This window comes from Puntigrus tetrazona, chromosome 19, assembly GCF_018831695.1.
Source record: "Puntigrus tetrazona isolate hp1 chromosome 19, ASM1883169v1, whole genome shotgun sequence".
In the NCBI taxonomy this organism is placed as follows: domain Eukaryota; kingdom Metazoa; phylum Chordata; class Actinopteri; order Cypriniformes; family Cyprinidae; genus Puntigrus; species Puntigrus tetrazona.
In genome coordinates, this window is record NC_056717.1 from 14611311 (window position 1) to 14629019 (window position 17709).

The following is a 17709-nucleotide window of genomic DNA, read 5'->3' on the forward strand; positions in this document are numbered from 1 at the left end:
GAAAAGCAATACAGAGCCTGTTCTGGCCTGAATGGTAAAATGCAATGAGATATATATATATATATCTCATTAACAGCCCTTGGTGGAGCAGGACAGAGTTTGGACTGGCTTCCTCGGCTTTAATGCCCACAGTATTGATCCTGCTGGCGAGGTCCACGGCCTATTGCTGGGAAGCTGACTGCATGGCAACTACCAGTGTGTATATGCACACAAGGCAGTGCATGTTTATGTGTACGTACAAGTGTGAGTGTATCTGTGAGAGCATCTTGGCGTCGGGCGGCCGGAGAGCTCGGTGGTTTTGTTCTGCAGATGGGGGGGGTGCAGACAGAGTGGAACCGGGCCGATGCGTTTTTAATGGCACTGCTGCTCTCTGGAAACTGATGTACGAGGCTCCACGCTGTGAAACTCAAACCTCCAGCCAGTTCATTTCTGATTTCTAATCCAGCCAATGCTACGCTGTTCCTCTGTATTGACCGGATGGCTGCACCTGACAAACCTCCAAGGCAAACGATCCCATTTGCACAGATTTATCTTTATGGGGTGGACCATTGTTAGAGCTCTGTGTATTATGTCTCAGTACCCTTCATTCTGTTCAAAGGTTTTCACCCCCAGCTCTTAATGCATGTTTTTTTTTCCCCGTCTGGAGCATCCATGTTTAAACCTTGTAGTAGTTGCATACGAGTCCCTCAGTTATCCTCAATTTGAAAAGATGGATCTCAAAAAAAAAAAAAAAAATACAGTCATTGTTGGAAAGGGTTTAAATACACACAATTGCTGGAAAATAAAACAAATTTGTGGGACCTGAAGGATTTTTTTAAAACAGCTGGCAGTTTATGAACAATTAGCAATATATGTAAACATCTTTTATGTGAAGTATCTTATTCAGGTGAATATGAAATAAACAATAAAATGGATTTTTTATTCTACCTCTTACGTTGGTAAAATCATTAAGGTGTTTGACTTATGATGTGTGTGTGTGTGTGTGTGTGTGTGTGTGTGTGTGTGTGACACACACACACACACAGCTCAAGTCAAACATTTGCACACAGGAGTCTCAACCTTTGTGTCATTAATAGCATGCACCACATGCTTCAGTGGTTCTTCTTCCTCTGTCCTTGAAACACAAACATGCATACAATACACACAAACACTTTGCAGTTTCCTCTCTGTTTTTTTTTTTTTTTTTTGAAGGAATATCGTGCTGGAACAGACCTCTCTGTAACCTTGGTATTCACAGCCCACAATGTGCAACGCAACAAGATGCGGCAAAGAGCAAAGCAAAATGGCACAGCTAAGATTAGCCTTGTAGTTCTGATACAGAACATGAAAACTAAAGTGGAAATGTAAGTAGGGAGCTCTCGATTTCTCATGTCAAGAGTATTTTAGTCGGCAGTGGGTGGAAGTTGGTGAAAACAGTAAAAAAATAATGAGATCATCATGAGATGATGAGAAAAAAAAAAATCAAAAAGATGTTCAGCTTCAATAAAGACGGTTTTGCTTGAAAATCGCATTTTAATGAGCAGTGATGGCCAATCGAAGGAAAAAAAAAAAATAAAAAATCAGTACTCTGAACTTTCTAAGCCCTGTGCTGGTATTGACGGTAGTCATGAAAATCCAAGCAAAATATCTGCTTGTTGTCTTTTTGGGCAGCTTATTGAATCAAATAACACCCTGAAGTCAGTCTTCATGCCTATTTAACAAACAAAACAACCCTTTTGGAGAGTGGGATGTCTTTCACTCGTCAATAGACAAACATTTGTTGCGATACACTTCTTTGTGAATGCTTCTGTTTGTATGGATAGTTGAGAAATGATTTGAATTGATTGTCCCTGGGGGTAAGAAGAAAATTACTCTCAAATTGAGTTTTAAAGAAAACTGTACTTTAAAGAAATGCTTAACACTGTTATTTACAAGAACATTATTGCAATCTCTATGTGTGTCACTATAATTCAATGGTGTAGCATCTCTAACTTCAAAATACGTAGAACTGCAAAATCAATTTAACTGCACAATATCTCTTAAAAGGTACAGCCCATTGAAAAATACAAGTTTTATCATTTACTCATCCTTCTGTCATTTCTTTATTCTGTAGGAAACGAAACAAGATATTGTATAAAAAGGTGTGATCTTTATTTATACAGATAACGTTTTTACTTCAATTATATGGAGAAAAAAAACATTCATTCTTCAAAAAAATAAATCTTCTTTTATGTGCTACAGAAGCACGAAAGTCATTCAAAATGACATGAGGGAGTAAATGATGGCAATTTTTATTTTTGGGTGAACAACCCCTAATGAATATTTATATGAGAGTGACTGTAAATGAGCAAAATTTAAGTTGACTTAAAATAAAAAATAAAGCATTTATTGCATATAATTGTACATTCTCCACTTTGTAATGATGTCAAACCCTCTGTGCGTCAGTCAAAATGAGTTGCTAATGTGCAAACTCATCTAAGACATTCTGGTTCAGATTTTAAATGAGATTCTCAGCTGAGGACTCTATTAAACAACATGTGACCGAATGACAGGAACTTATGGGGGAATAATAGGAGAGTATATTTCTTTTACTCATTTTCTTCAACAAGACTTAATCACATCTTCCCAAACAGGGCTCAGGAAGTGTCTCTTCTGGGATTGACTTGGAAGGAAATTAAAAAAATGAAATTAATCTGACCTTCTGGAGAAGAGGAAGGGTTCCTCGAAGCGCTGCAAAATAATGATACCAATCTGCACCTTTTCTCACCGCTACCCCAAGAGAAGCGACCACTGAGCGCATTTCTCTCCCTAGAGCACTTTCTCTCTTTCTCTCTCGCACACTCACACTTTCACAATAATCTTCATAATAGAGATCTCCTCACCACTGCCTCGTTGATATACAGTACCAGTGCAAATGCTACAATGTGCATCCCAAGACTCTGCAAAACACTCCACTCAAACATTACTGATAGAGACCATCTAACACCATTTTGCTAGATATTTTGTTTGTGGTGCACTTTATTAATGCCAGTCATTACTTTTTCCATAAATAAAATACAGCTTTTTAAGACCAGTACCAGTATCAAAAAAAATTACACTATATAGTAAATTACAAAAAAAGTATAAAAATTATTGCTGGGCAATTATTTATCATGACTGATCACATCCACAATTTTGTTTGTGTGTGCATGTACACACGCATATGTAAATCTAAATTATGTTAATATAAATAAATATATGCAAATACATGTATATATATATATATATATATATATATATATATATATATATATATATATACTGTATTTGAGTCAAATTCAGCTATCAAAATGCTATCATCAAAAAAAATATTAACGCATAAAGACTCCCAAAGACATTCAAAGCACTTTGAAAAGACAGAACGTTTTTGTTACTGATCACTTTTGCTTTTTTTTTTTTTCTTTTGATAAATGAGCTTTGCTGGACAGCTATTAAACTGGCTGTCTAACTTTCTAGATGGCAGCCAATTTAAAACCTGTATAAGAACCTCTGAGATTTGACCCAGTCAAGACACATGTATGCAATAATTCATAATCTGTGCAATAACCTCTACGATTCTGACCTCTTCATGAATTAAAATGAGACTGATGTTTTGGGGAATTCACAGAGATACTTGAATCACGAAAGCTAGAAGAAAGGAAAAATAGATAATACTCATTAAACTTGGCTCAGTCACTCTTTCTTTTCTGGGCTGCCTGATTCATTAACATTGAGAACGTCTATTTTTATCACAACAGTGTAGATGGTTTTTATCTCCCCCGAAGTGGAATATTTGATGTAGCCATGGATACCGATGTAAAAGCAATGTGTAAACACTAATGAGAAATAATTATGACTAGAATGATTAGAACTCAGCAGTTCTCATTAGTTCTCAAGGCCCATAAACAATTGTACAAGCTTTTTGTGAGCCATCTGTTGTGCTTGTTTGGTATCTATGGGAGGGTTTAATTTAGTATTGATGATTTCATTTTGATTTGGGTTCTGTCACTGTCACACTTGGCAAAATCTGTCTGATCTCATTCAGGGGAGAAGAGAGAACGTTCGACATCGGGATATATTGTAAAATAGTTATCCCAAGGACAGAAAAACTTACACAACGTTTAGTTATGTCCACATGCACGAGATCACTGTTCCCTAATGGACGCACAGCAACAAAATACATACTTTTCATATCACACGCATCCAGCCAAATTCTTTCTATATTTTGTTAGGGAGTGAATCTGCATAGAAAATCAAAATACACTTAATTCTAATAATAAAAATAAAACAACAAATACATTTTTGTGATATCTGTTGCCTAAAGGCCCATTCACATTATAAAGATAATGATAAAGTTCTAAAAATCTTTCTCAATATTAGAATGTGACATGATATATGATATAGAAGAATATAAATGTAATGTAAAGGCACAGAGAAACAATTTCGTTGGAATCGATGTCGCAGGAGCTCAAGTATTTAAAGTGCGGTAAGAATAAACGGACAATATCGTTGTTTGGTTTGGCAGCTAATATCATTATCTTTATAGTTATCATCCTTAATATGGTTATCATCCTTAATCCCAAAAATGCTGCGGACCTCGTTTTAGTTTGAAAACTCCAGGGTTGCGCTTAAGTGGAAACGGACCAAGACCGTATCCTTGATGACCGTATGAACATAACCACCTTGCTCGCTATGAATAGTCACATGACATTCATTTCTGAAACTCGGTGAAAACACAAGGATCATTTTAAAATGGCGTTTTAAACAAAAACACACTTGTGTACATAGGGCCTCAGCTACAATATTTAAAATTTGTGTAAAAGGGTTAAAGTACACTTTTTAAATCGCTAAAGTCATACTTTGCATTGACTGAACAAAAATATAAAATCTATGTGCTGTGGCAAACACTGCTCACAATAGCATGAAATAGCATCACATGAAAGCCAATCAGTGATTTCCGCCCGGTGGAGAGTTACGTGAAGTAGAAAACACTGGCTGTTACTGTCCGGTTCACTGTAACTGATAAGGCCTTCGTGGTCCAGCCATCCCTCTGGCATTCACGGGAGCCAGAATCTAATTATTTTCCCTGCATGGTCCAATGAGCCCTAAAGGTTAATTATTGTCTGTCTGCATGATACCCGACTGCCAGTGCACAATAAAAGCTGTTAGTCACTGCAGATAGCAGCTAATGTCAGACTGTGTGTATCCAAGTGGCCGACACGCGTTACCAGGTGCACTCATGAGGAGGATTCTATAGGAAACCTTCTTTCTGGCTTCATTTACTATGAAGACCAGCATGTTTGCTTTGTATTGCAGAGATAAAAATACTTCGTAAAATATATCATTTTCAGGGTAATTGACAAAGCGTAACAGATGCTCAGCAGAACGCATTGAAGTTGCACTGAACCTGGAACAAAGCTACAATTTTTCCTTGTCCGTCTGACAACAGCGATAATGCTAACATTCAGCCTAGCTTTGCTTTGTCAGGCACAGCAGCTCCTCTGAAAATACTGTCCTTCACTGGGCTGTTCTGGCCAAATTCTGGCCGATTTAAACAACATCTGTGTGCTGTCCATTCCCATGCACGTCATTGTTTAATTTAGTTTGTATCTCAGAAAGAAGGCAAAAAAATAGCCGTGACAGCTAGGGCCTTCACCAAATAATACCTCTCTTTCTCTCCTTTTCAATCACTAACTCTGTCTTTCAGGGAATGCTTAGCCAGTAAACATGGAGGTCAACAGTTTTGAATCCTGCTGAACTTGAGTGAGGTTTGTGTGCATGCAGATATGCAAGGCAAAACTGTTTTTACAGCTCTTATCTATTTGAATAGAGAAAGAATCTGTTATGATTACATTTCACTCAATTAGTAATCACACCCGACATCCATCCATCCATGAAAATAAACATTTATTTTCCATCTATCCATCCATCCATCCATCCATCCATGTATGAATATACACATTTATTTTCAAATCTACCTACCTATCTATCTGTTCATACACTATATGCATCTATACATCTCTATCTATCAAACCAACTATCTGTCTGTCTAACTACGTCTCCTTCTATCTATCTGTCCCTCCATGGTCTTGACACACTTTGCTTTTCTAGTTAAAAAAGGCTCTCATATGAGTTTCACTGAATTGCAATTCTGCAAAAACTGTTTCATTTAGAGTGTTAGGGGATCCTCAACAAAGATCAAGAAGACATTACTACACACATCCAACTACACACTACACATTATATAGTATAGTAAAAAGGGTTCATAAAACAGCTTCATAAAAGGGTAGTAATCCATTAATTAAAAGCTATTAAGGCAGAGTTAAAGTGAAGTAGGCCTGATCATTTTAAATGAAAAACATGAGAAGTCTATTGAGATCTTCCCATGCGTATCTGTATATGTTTGTGTGTGTATGTACCTTGCGTGAGCAGCTGCAGAGTGCGGACCTCTTCTCTGACGCGGAGCTGGAGGACCTGCTGTAGGATATACTGTCTCTGACTCTCCTGCATGATGCCCATACGCTCCAACTTCCTGTCAGTGAGCCTCATCAGAGCCCGACCTGCACAAACACATGAACGTGAGACCAGGCTGGGTTTTACAAAAAAAAACCAAACTGCACATTTATAACACATATAAATAATATCTGTACTTGCCATTTATAAGGAGCTTTTATAATGTTGAACTGTGGAAAAACTGATTGGGTATTGTAATAACCTACATTACAAGAACCTAATGAGAATATATTGTAATTAGTGAAACGAAATAGACTAGAATTTGTTCCTCCAGCTAGAAATACGATCAAGGTCATATGAAGTTCACTGTCATTTTTAATCAGCGCCTCACAAATATTCTCCTCATATCTGTGCTGATAAAAGTCATAATGGTGCCTGTCAATGCCCCAGTTAACAGCTGCCATTTGTGCACAATAAAGTTAAAGCCATTGTACCATCTCACACAACGCCTTGAGGTAGCGAAGCAGAAAGGCTACTAATGCATTTACACTGCGATGAAAATTGTTAATTCGGTTGTTTTTCGTGAAAGAGACCAAACACGGTATCATTATCTACGGAAAGGACGGTTTTCAGATAGAGCATAGTACAATTTTCAGTGATTATGTTGCATTATGAGTGTGGATGCTCTGCTCCTGTCACTCGCTCCCTCTCTTAATGGTCATGTGTTTAAATCGCAGCATGTCTCCGGTGAAAAGGAAAGCTATGTAGAACTGAAAAAAAAAAAACAACTGAAAGCTAGCCAAACAAACAATTTAGCTGACCCTTACCCACTGGAGAGCATTTCATGTGGTAATGCAAAAACCGGAAATTAAAAGGACAAAGAGGAACACAAAGAAAAATTAACTACCACTGTTTATCAGTGAACGACAGGGCAGCCTGTAAAAAGTCAGTGAAATTAAAATAATTAAAAGGGCAAAAAACATCTGTTACAAAATTGGAAATAAAATAATACATGAAGTAAGCTTTATGCTTAAAATATGCAAAATGTGAAAGCACAAAATGCTTTAGGGAACCTGATTTTTTCACTGGTCCACTGGTTCAGATTTCTACTGTCCATGCCAATATTTTTTTGGCTCGAACACAAATGATAAAAACCCCCCCAAAACTGTAATATCTGTATTTTATTTGCATAAAAATATACATGTTAAAATTCACTGTGTAATAAGAACTATTTTTACATTTATCAAAATTTCCTACATCTACAAATATGTTACAAATTCATAAACATGCGCTTGCTAAAAAACTATAAATAGCATATTGACTTTTAAAAATTAAAACCGTTCTAACTGATGTTAATCACACACCATTCAACAAAACCGCCTCTCTATATTATAATAATAATAATTACGCGACATTTAAATCAGTATAATTACCGAGAACAATATTCAACACATTACAAAAAGCCAAATGTTTAAATCTGCGAGGCACAAAGCAAATATGCATGATCATCAAATGTCTCAACACTGTAACTGACTCCAAATTTACCCCTGGGCCATCTGTTCAATTTAAGTGATTTGGCATTTTTAGATATTTCTGGTGGTGAAAAAAAGTCTGATACTGATGAAGAACAAGATTTTTTCAAAAGCGAAAACAGATGTGCATGCCAATTTCTTTAGAATGAAAGAAAATCATTTTAAAGGACAGCTGACAACACAGCAATATAAATATTTTTTTTATACGTCTGATCAACACAAACTGTATCACATTTTGATGCCATCTATATATTTCTAAATAGAATATTGAGGCGCTATGAGCACAGATGGGGCCTCTTTAGTCACGGAACATTAGAAGCAGAAAATTGGAGTATGTGTGAGGCGTGTAGGTTGAGGTGATCGGGGTAAGGTATTTCAGTACGTTGGTAGAGTGCCAAACTACCCCTTCATTTGGCAGCATTTGGCTGAAACGCCTCAATGAGGAACAGAAACTCAGCGTGCCTTCTCTCTGAATCACTGCCATAAGTGTTTCACTGAGAAGATGAGTCAAAGCCTGGTTAAAGAACAGAACAGAAGAGAGTGTGAAAACAGGAAAGAAAGAAAATAAGAGCAGAATACATATACAGATGGGAAAAGAGTTACAAACGCGAGTGCATTAGAAGAAATGGGAAAGGTGCCATTCTAAACAAAAAAACTGTCCAACAATAACATTTGAGATGTTTCTTAGATGTTACTTAGCAGGAAGAACGGGTCACTGGGTAACAGCTGTCTCAGCAAGATAAGGATGGAAAAGAATTTAGTCTGGTAGAAAAACAAAAAAGCATAAATTATTGTGTGCTTATAGAGAAATATGTTGGCCATCTATTTTTGCAAATGACATTACAAACAGAGCTTCATTTAAAGGGATAGTTCACCCCAAAATGAAAATTCTGTCATTAATTACTCACCCTCACGTCGATCTTTGGAGCAGAAATTAAGAAATTTTTTATGAAATTAGAGAGCTATCTGTCCCTCCCAGGTCCAGAAATGTAACGTAAGTAAATACATTAGTAAACATTAATTTTTGCAATGTTTGAGCAAAGAAAACAAATGGGGATGGAAGGGGGCTCGTATGCGTTGTGATACTCTCTAAAATGGCAGAAGACGTAACTCAGGAAAATTGGTTAAGGAAACTATGTAATTTTTACTTTCCGCAAAAAAGTATTCTCATAGTGTCGCAAAACTGAAGTTGAGCTACTGATGTCAAATGGCCCATCTCATGGGTTTGAAACAATATGAGGGTGAGTAATTAATGACAGAATTTTAATTTTGCCGTGAACCAATCTTAAAAAAAAAAGTGCATCATGTGTTTTGTGCCCTTGAGTGGTGAAAATGGCCTTTTCCTGTTCTAACGACCGTTAAAGCGTCTTCTCACTCCTTCCAGTAAGGGCTGAGCCAGGTGTCAGAGCCAACACCATCACTGCGGTTTTCTTTGTTCACGTTCCTGTGTCTACTAATCTTTGCGCAACTGACAGAGAAATGGTTTAAAAAAATTTATTTTGGATTTCAGCGTACTGATCAGTCTGAAATCTCGCTCCACAAGTCTGAATCTTCATGACTGTTATATACAATAACCATTCACCAAAGACTACCATCTCAAATCAGTGCCTAAAAGATGCATACTCATAAAAACCAAATGGCCAAGGTTTAGCAGGTTGGCATTAAGCAGTCAGTAGTTATTCAAAAGCAGTAGATGAAATGGTTTGCAGGCAACATTTAAATCACAAACACGTTACATTATACAGTAGAAGCTGCAATTCACATATGTGAGACATCAAGACAGATAAATTCACTCTCTTTCTCCCTCCGGTTGTTGGACTGGCGTACTCGTCTTCAGTCCTGATGAATGGACTAGCTTAAAGCTCTCTCTCCCTCCACTGTCACTCTAGGGACCTGTCCCTTTTACATGTGAACCAAAAGCCTGGCTAATTACTGCTCCAACAACCAGGAGGGATGACAGACAGAAAGAGAGAGAAGGGGGCTGGGGCAGCTCTGGGGCCTATAAAGATGGAAATTAACCTCAATTTCTCTGACAAAACTCTCATGGTGAACAAGCAGGACTGTACTTGAGAAACACTGAGGCTGCTTGGACTGGTGAAGGAAACTCCTCAGGTGATACTGTAGCATACTTCACATAGTTTAACCGCAGCTGCATTCATGAGTCCCAAGAGGACCTTTCATACTTTCATTCTTTCTGTCACGCATACACACACACACACACACACACACACACACACACACACACACACACACACACAACCTGGCAGGCTTGCTAGCCCTTCAAACTATCGCAGAGTCTGAGTGCATAGCTGCCAAGTACGTCCCTATGTAGATCCATACAGAGTACCATCCAACAGGCAAGATTATGCTGTAAAATTACCTATTTTATGTGGCAGAGGACTAAATTCTAGATGAAAAGTGCCAGTGAGGATTCAAAACTGTTTTTAAAATGTGTAAATCTGATGCTGAACGGAACGAAGTTTACTCAAAAAAAACTGTAAGAAATACATTTTTATATATTACATTATTTTCCATATTGCATATATCATCAAATGGGGGAAGGTCAAAAACTCTGCTTTATTCTATTTTTTTATGTAGAAAAATTTTATTATGAAGAAATATTTAAATTAACATTTGTAAATTATAACAATAGGTTTTCTGTTCATCTGTTTCAGTGGCTTTTCGGGTTCAACTGCCATATGTAGTTATATACAGAAGTATAAGCCTAAAATACAAGTGTAGGAGAAATACTAGGGTCAAGTCCTGCAAGGGCTTATCTTCAGTGTTCCTAAAGTTCCTAGGACATCCCTAGGACAACTTAATAAGTCCAAATCACTTGAAGGAGATTGAACTGTTATCATTATTTGGACTGTCCTGTTGCTGAGCCCATATTGATCACCTAGATAAGAGGACAATGGCATTTGGCATTTAATCAAAAGAGGGCAGATAGTAAGAGTTACAGGGATGAATAGAACATAAGGAAAGAAAGGGAGAGAAACACATCAATGCTCGGCAATGTGCATTTTTGCTGGCTACAACTCCACGTTTGACATTACAACATTACTCTTTTTGTTCAATAATCCGGACCAGCCTGACATAGCAACAGTGACTCAACCAATGGTGTGAGCTTGGGGGTGGGGCTTGTCCTTTTAGATCCAATAGCAGACGTGGAGCAGTTTTTTTTTCCATCTTAGAAACCCATTTGATAACAATAGTTGCAATTCAATTTGGTAGCTATAGTGGTTCAAACATTTCACTTTAGCACATTCTGATTTAACTACAAAAAACTATGAAAAAACAAAAATCAGTCACCTGGGACAGTAGCTGTGTGACCACCAGAGTGGCAAACCATTATGAGCAGTCATAACAAACCACGTCTTTCCACATGAAGCGCATTCGAAAAGATTCTATAGCAAAATTTGATGCTTTGCCGCAGGCCTCCATTTCCCCAGAATGTAAATCTGCAGCATTATCAAGATGCTCATTATACTCCATCCAGAAAAACATCAGTTGTGTGAGTCATCCGCTATATACAGGGGCATGCAAACCGCTCACCTCTACATCCATCAGAACATGACTATTTCTTTTATTACTTATAACAGCTATGAAATGTTTGAAAAAGCGAGTGATCACAGTCAAATTATTAATTGTTAACGTAGCCATCAATAGACCAACACTGTACACTGCACCCCCCACCCCTCAGAATACTTCAAAACACAAAAATTGCAGTAGTTTCATTCAGGCCACATCATGTTCTTATCCTCCAACATCACCACAATTCAATCTGATCTTTCCTCTCCATCCTTCTCCCCAGAATACTGAAAAATTGATCTGATGGCTCTGAATTGCATCCCTGCGGAACACTGCAATTTCAGACGCTCATACCTCATCATCCCGCTCACGGAAATCACCGCCACGCTACCGAAGGCTGAAACTGTGCTGTTCTGTAAAGACATCGTGCTGAATCTCAAATACACACGACTGCTGCCCGAAGCCCTTGCAGTCAGTAATCTAGGATTGCATTATTCTGGCAGATTATTCAGATATAATTGCCATATTTCTTCCTTAACTTTAATGAACCTTTTATTATAAAATCAAAAAAAATATAATGTGAGCTGTTTGCTCTTCAGATGGTCAAAATGAATGGTTAAGTGGTCTCCCACTAATGACACAAATTCCAGATTTAACAGCAATTCAAAGAAATGAAAGAGACTCAGATAATCAGAGCACTGTCAGGTCAGGTCGGGTCAGTGTTTACTTTGGGTCCTTTGATTCAATCCAGAGTGGAAGCTGGGAGTGTTTTGTAGAAAACATAACTGCAGCTATTATGTGTATGGCATTCATGTGTTATCTATGCATTAATATCTTAAAAAGAGGCATTTCAGCAGACATCAGCTTTTCTATGTCCATTTTACAACATATCATTTTCATGTTAAATGTGAAGCTAAAACGCATATAAATTCCCTCTGAAGAAAATGTCAGCAGAAAAATCTAATTGGCAATGCATGACAAATACAGTCTATATAGTCCATAAAAAAGCCCATATACCTCGCCAAGACCACCAGTGTGCCGGGCTGATGGAAGTCTCTTTTACATGAGTTGTTTATAACTCTTATTAAAGTCAAATAAATAAACCCAATGTCTCACCACGCCCAGTATTCTCTGGACCGATCTGACCAGCAGGGAGCCAGAACGGCTGCACAGACACTGACCGTCCAGAGAACGCTGAAGCACAAGAAGAGCCAGCTTACTAGGAACATCCCAGCTGGATTCATTTATCCCGTCAACGGAAGATCTGTCAAACTTTCCTTTTCTTTCCTGTAATACCGCAGAGGATGATCCAATAATCATGAAACTGGAGAATTGTAGACTACAGTGTGATCTGATGATGCTGCCAATTCCCACACCAGAGCGAACAGTGGAGTTCTGCATATGAAGCGTGCTTCAAAAATGGACACTTGGGTTAGCTTGACAACGTAAGTCAAATCGGCCACTTTAGATTTTGTTGCTTGAATCCAAATTCGATTATGCTTTTTCGCATGACTTTTTAAAAGCACCACATAATAGTCTGTTAGAGGCGACGCTTGCTAAATTGTCTTTTGAGCCTAAAACATTTATTATAGTGTTTTATCATTTTATCATCAATAAAACGTAGATGCTTTTTTGAGTAATTCTTTTTTTTTTTTTTTATATATATATATATATAAAATTCCTAAAATATTAAAGACAAATGCCTTGCCATCACACCACAGGCCTACATATTCCCAGTATTTGTTCAATTTTGAAAGAGGCCCAGACTGTAATAGAAAATGCCATTTAATGTGGTTTTTGACGTTTACACGGTCATCCATAAAACAGATCTGACATTCACAGTCTTATGATAGACCTTACGTACATATAAAAAAAAAAAAAAAAAAAGAAGAGTGGCACAACGCTCACTACAGTTCATGAATGAATATCTCATTTTAATGTCCAATTAGCCATTATCTGTCTAACAACAGCTGGTTATTTAATAGGCATTAATTGTTGTATTATATAGTGTTGTGTTTTTTATAACCCTACTGCGCTTTGGCCCTTGGGATTGATGTCTATTTGAAATCCAGCCCAGAGTTTCATTGTATCTGACAGAGCAGCTCTGGTTCAGTCATTCTCTCTTATCTTCTTGGCTGTATATTACACAGAATGAGCGCACCTTCTCCCCTGATTACACCTACGCTATCAAAAATATGTGCTTAACTCATTTACCAAAGCACTCGCTGCCTCTGTCTTTGTAATTACTGCAGATTAGGGACTAATATCTAATTATGCCTTAATATGCTTTAATGCATTTTTAATGACAGCTCGGTGTTCCAGTCAAACTCTCAGCGTTATGGTAGATGGGTCGAAGTGGTGAGGGAGAATCCTTCGGTGATGCAAAGGTTTATCTTACTATGCTCTGGTTCAAGCGGAAGCCAACCGACAAGCAAAAGTAGGTAATTAGGTAACTTAATAGTTAGTAATTTCATGCTCTCTCAAAGCTGTATTTGAAGCTGCCTGGTTTGCTGAAAAGCCGAATAAAAGCGTTTGCGAATTCTTGAAAAAAAAAAAAAAGAATTTCAGAATAAATGGACTTGAAAATGTGATCTGATGAAGACATAATGATTAATCAATACCAGTTTCTGAGGTTTTCACCGTGTAACTCCACATGCCTTGAAGCTCTGATGGATGTATTTTTTTTTTACCTTTTGAAATATGAATTCAAAATATGCCTAAATGGCATGCAAGTTCTCACACTTTTATCTTATCTTCAGATATTAAGCCATTAATAAGACTGCTGTTAAGAAAAAAAAAATCATCACATAATATGGTCCAATATTAGATGATTCTGCAGATATATATAATTCAACTGATTTGAAAATGATCTGTATCTCACTTATTTAGATTTTATTTTTTTTAATTAGTAACATGCAGATACACACCGTGGTATTTAATAAAACCACACCAGTAAGCATCTGTTAAAATGTCTTTTTACGCATGCTCTTGCGATTTGGCACTAATCCATCTCTGTTTATTCTAATGAAATGTGTTATGCTATGCACGATATGACCAGAGATGGATGCAAATTGCATTGTGCCTCTAATTGGTAAGGCCTGATGTTTATGAACTGATTTTTGTTAATTAATACTGGATCGTCAAATCGAGCCGCTTGCATATCTTTTGCATAAATTATGCCTAATTGGATCACGCATTGCCCTAATGCAAATCACATTCACAATCCTTCCAGTCAAACTAAAACAATTCAGAATGGACATTACACTGCTTTAGTTAGCATTACTCATGACAGTTGAGATCAGTTGGCCAAATCATGATAAATCACCACAAGAGCTTTTCATCAAGAGACCTTGGAAACTGAACATTTAAAGGACGACTGCTCTTGATTAAAGGACCTCAGTTCATCAGCACCGTGCGATTATGCTACAGCAAAGAAAGCCATGATTATAAACAAAGCAGAGCAAATCACTCCATGATCTATTTGACCGCAAAGATTGATTTTGGTATACTGTATGTCTCACTTTAATGAGACGTTATATTAAAGTGGGAGATACAGTGGCCTATACCAAGATATATATATATACACACACACATATTTATATACATATATATACACACATATTATAATATATAGATAGATAGATAGATAGAGAGAGAGAGAGAGAGAGAGAGAGATTAAGAGAATTTTTTTAAAAAGTACAGAAATGCAATAAAATTGTTTTCTTAATAATATAATATAATATAATATAATGTAACATCAGGCAGTGCAAGTAAACAGCTCCAAAAAAGTTAAAATATTGGATTTTTATGCTATGCCTGCACCATGCAAGCAATTCATCTCTATAACGCTTCTTGAAGTAGGAACACATTAAAGCACAATACAACACAAAAAAGCATGGTACAGTCATCCATCACTACAAGTTAGGTTACAACATTAAAACGACACAAGCATACATAAATTCCCCCGACATGCCTCCTCAACTACACAGGAACCCCTGCTGAGCTAATAAACATCAGAAAGCAATCATCTAGGCTGAGCTGGCAGCAATTAATGGCAGTGCCGTCATGAACGTCTTAATGTAAGTGGAATGCATGCGTAAGCATTGGACTGTGGGTATTTGACCTTGGACAAGATCATTGTAAGACTGACAGGGTGCCTGTGTTTACCTGTGATATCGTGCTGCTTGAAGGAGTCACTGTAGACTTGGTGTTGATTGGGACAGTGTTTCTTCAGCCATTTACACACGTCCTGCTGGCTCCACAAGGCCACGGGTTTGGACAGCTTCACAATTCCCGGCTGGGAAAGGAAAAAAAAGAAAAAAAAGCTGAGTCTTTTCAGCTCTTTTTCCCCATTTACTTAAAGAAATAGCTTAGCAATTACAATACATTAGTGAGAAAACTGGTAAAACTGATGGCTATTCACAGAATATATGATTTTTTTTAATCATAGCTTGTGCTATAGGCAATATCTAAATGATGAATGAACATTCAATTATTCAATATTTCAATAAATTGGTTGAACCACTTCATTTATTTATTTTCAACCTGCTCTCATAAAAATACGTACCCTTCATGCATTTTTGTGCAACAGCATTTTTACATGCTTTACTTTACGCTTTACTGCAAGTTTCAAAAGAGAAATGTCCACTCACTAAGTGTCACAAATCACAATATGATATTCTTCAAGTAACTGTGAAAAAAATGACACTTTATTAAATCAAAACTCTGTAAATTTGCATGGGTTTTACTGCGATATGTACTTGTTGATATGTATTTGGGGTCTCGCTAAAAACAGCATAAAAAAACAGCAACTGACATTTCCTTACATGTATTCCACAGAAGACAAACAGGTTTGGAAGAACACGGGGGTGAATAAATAATAACAAAATGTCGTTTTTGGGTGAACTATCCCTTTAATGACTGCCTCCTGTTTGAATGCCACTACTTGCCATTCGAGTGCGGTGTGAGCTGAATTCAGAGCGTCTGGAAAAGGGGCCGTTGTGACAGCGCTGTTGAGAGCTGAAGTGTAAGCTACCTTTAGGAAGCGGGCTAATTCAGCAGCGACAGAGCTCGGGCAAACAAACAGACGCTGAGTCAGTAGAAACAACCTCCAGTGGGGCGAGAGACACAGCCCAACTAAAAACAGCACCGAGCTAATTAACCCAAGATATCTGCCACTGAGCTGCGAAGGCAGGCCCGCCGAGCCGAGATCGCTGACAGAGCCTCACAAAAGGATTGATGAGGTTTAATGCATAAAGATACATTACACTGCATTGAAAGAGCAGTGCGCGCGGAGATACCATCGAGAGCTCCGCTTCACAGAAGACTTTAAAGGAGTTGTGAGGACGGAGACACCAATTCTGAAGTTCTTGTATGTAGGAGACAAACGGGAATGGCTTTGTAGGTGGATTCCCAGCCAATTAAATGAAGACGAGCGACAGATGAGATTTTGAGGGGAGGAAAAGTGAGCTTTTTAAATTATCACACACAGACACACACAAACACAATGTCACAGTCATTCTGTCCTTGGTATAATTAGACAATTCAAGAATTTCCATGTTACTATAGCAACAAAGCATGATGACTCGAAGATATGAATGCATAACAGCACTAAAATCATCATGTACGACAACAGGAGTCGGAAGTCATATCGGAGGCATTGTAGGTTTATGATTTGAAGGGTCGATCGATAGAAGCAATGTTTATTATTAACGATGAAAGACGAAGGGGAAAAATGCATGGCTTAAATGAAAATGACAATATACGTTTTTATTAATGCATTTTATTGTTTGATGGAATGGCTGTTTGATTAACTTGTCCATTTGTCAGATATATGGCTCAAAAACTTATACGATTCACTATGAATTTTACTGAAATTCAGTAAGACAGCAAGATGGACAGCCTAAATCAGAGCAACGTTGCACACTCTGTGCATTGGAGCGCCATCTTGTGGGGAGTAGTTTAACTGTCAAAACCATTCGTGATGGCAGCAAGTTCAATGTATGCAGTGAGAAAATATGATGGCTTTTGTTCACAGTGTAATATTCTGTAAATGTTGTAAAGTCTGCATAACTTATTAAATTATATTAATAGCAACAGTAAAAGGGGGCATAATGTTTCATTCCAAACTCTAATAAAAAAAAAGAAAAGATTTCTTGCTAAAGACAAAGCCCCTTTTTCGCAAAATTGACAAACT

General features: G+C 37.4%; 1 protein-coding gene across 3 annotated transcripts in view; it reads right to left on the reverse strand.

Moving 5' to 3' along the window:
- samd12 (sterile alpha motif domain containing 12) overlaps positions 1-17709 on the reverse strand; it is a 62553-nt gene that overhangs the window by 32349 nt on the left and 12495 nt on the right. For all 3 annotated transcript variants that reach the window (XM_043218202.1, XM_043218203.1, XM_043218201.1), the window contains exons 3-4: positions 15681-15810; positions 6417-6557 (exon numbers count right to left, since the gene is read on the reverse strand). In XM_043218202.1, the coding sequence (XP_043074137.1) occupies positions 6417-6557; positions 15681-15810 (271 nt within the window). The remainder of the gene's footprint in view (positions 1-6416; positions 6558-15680; positions 15811-17709) is intronic.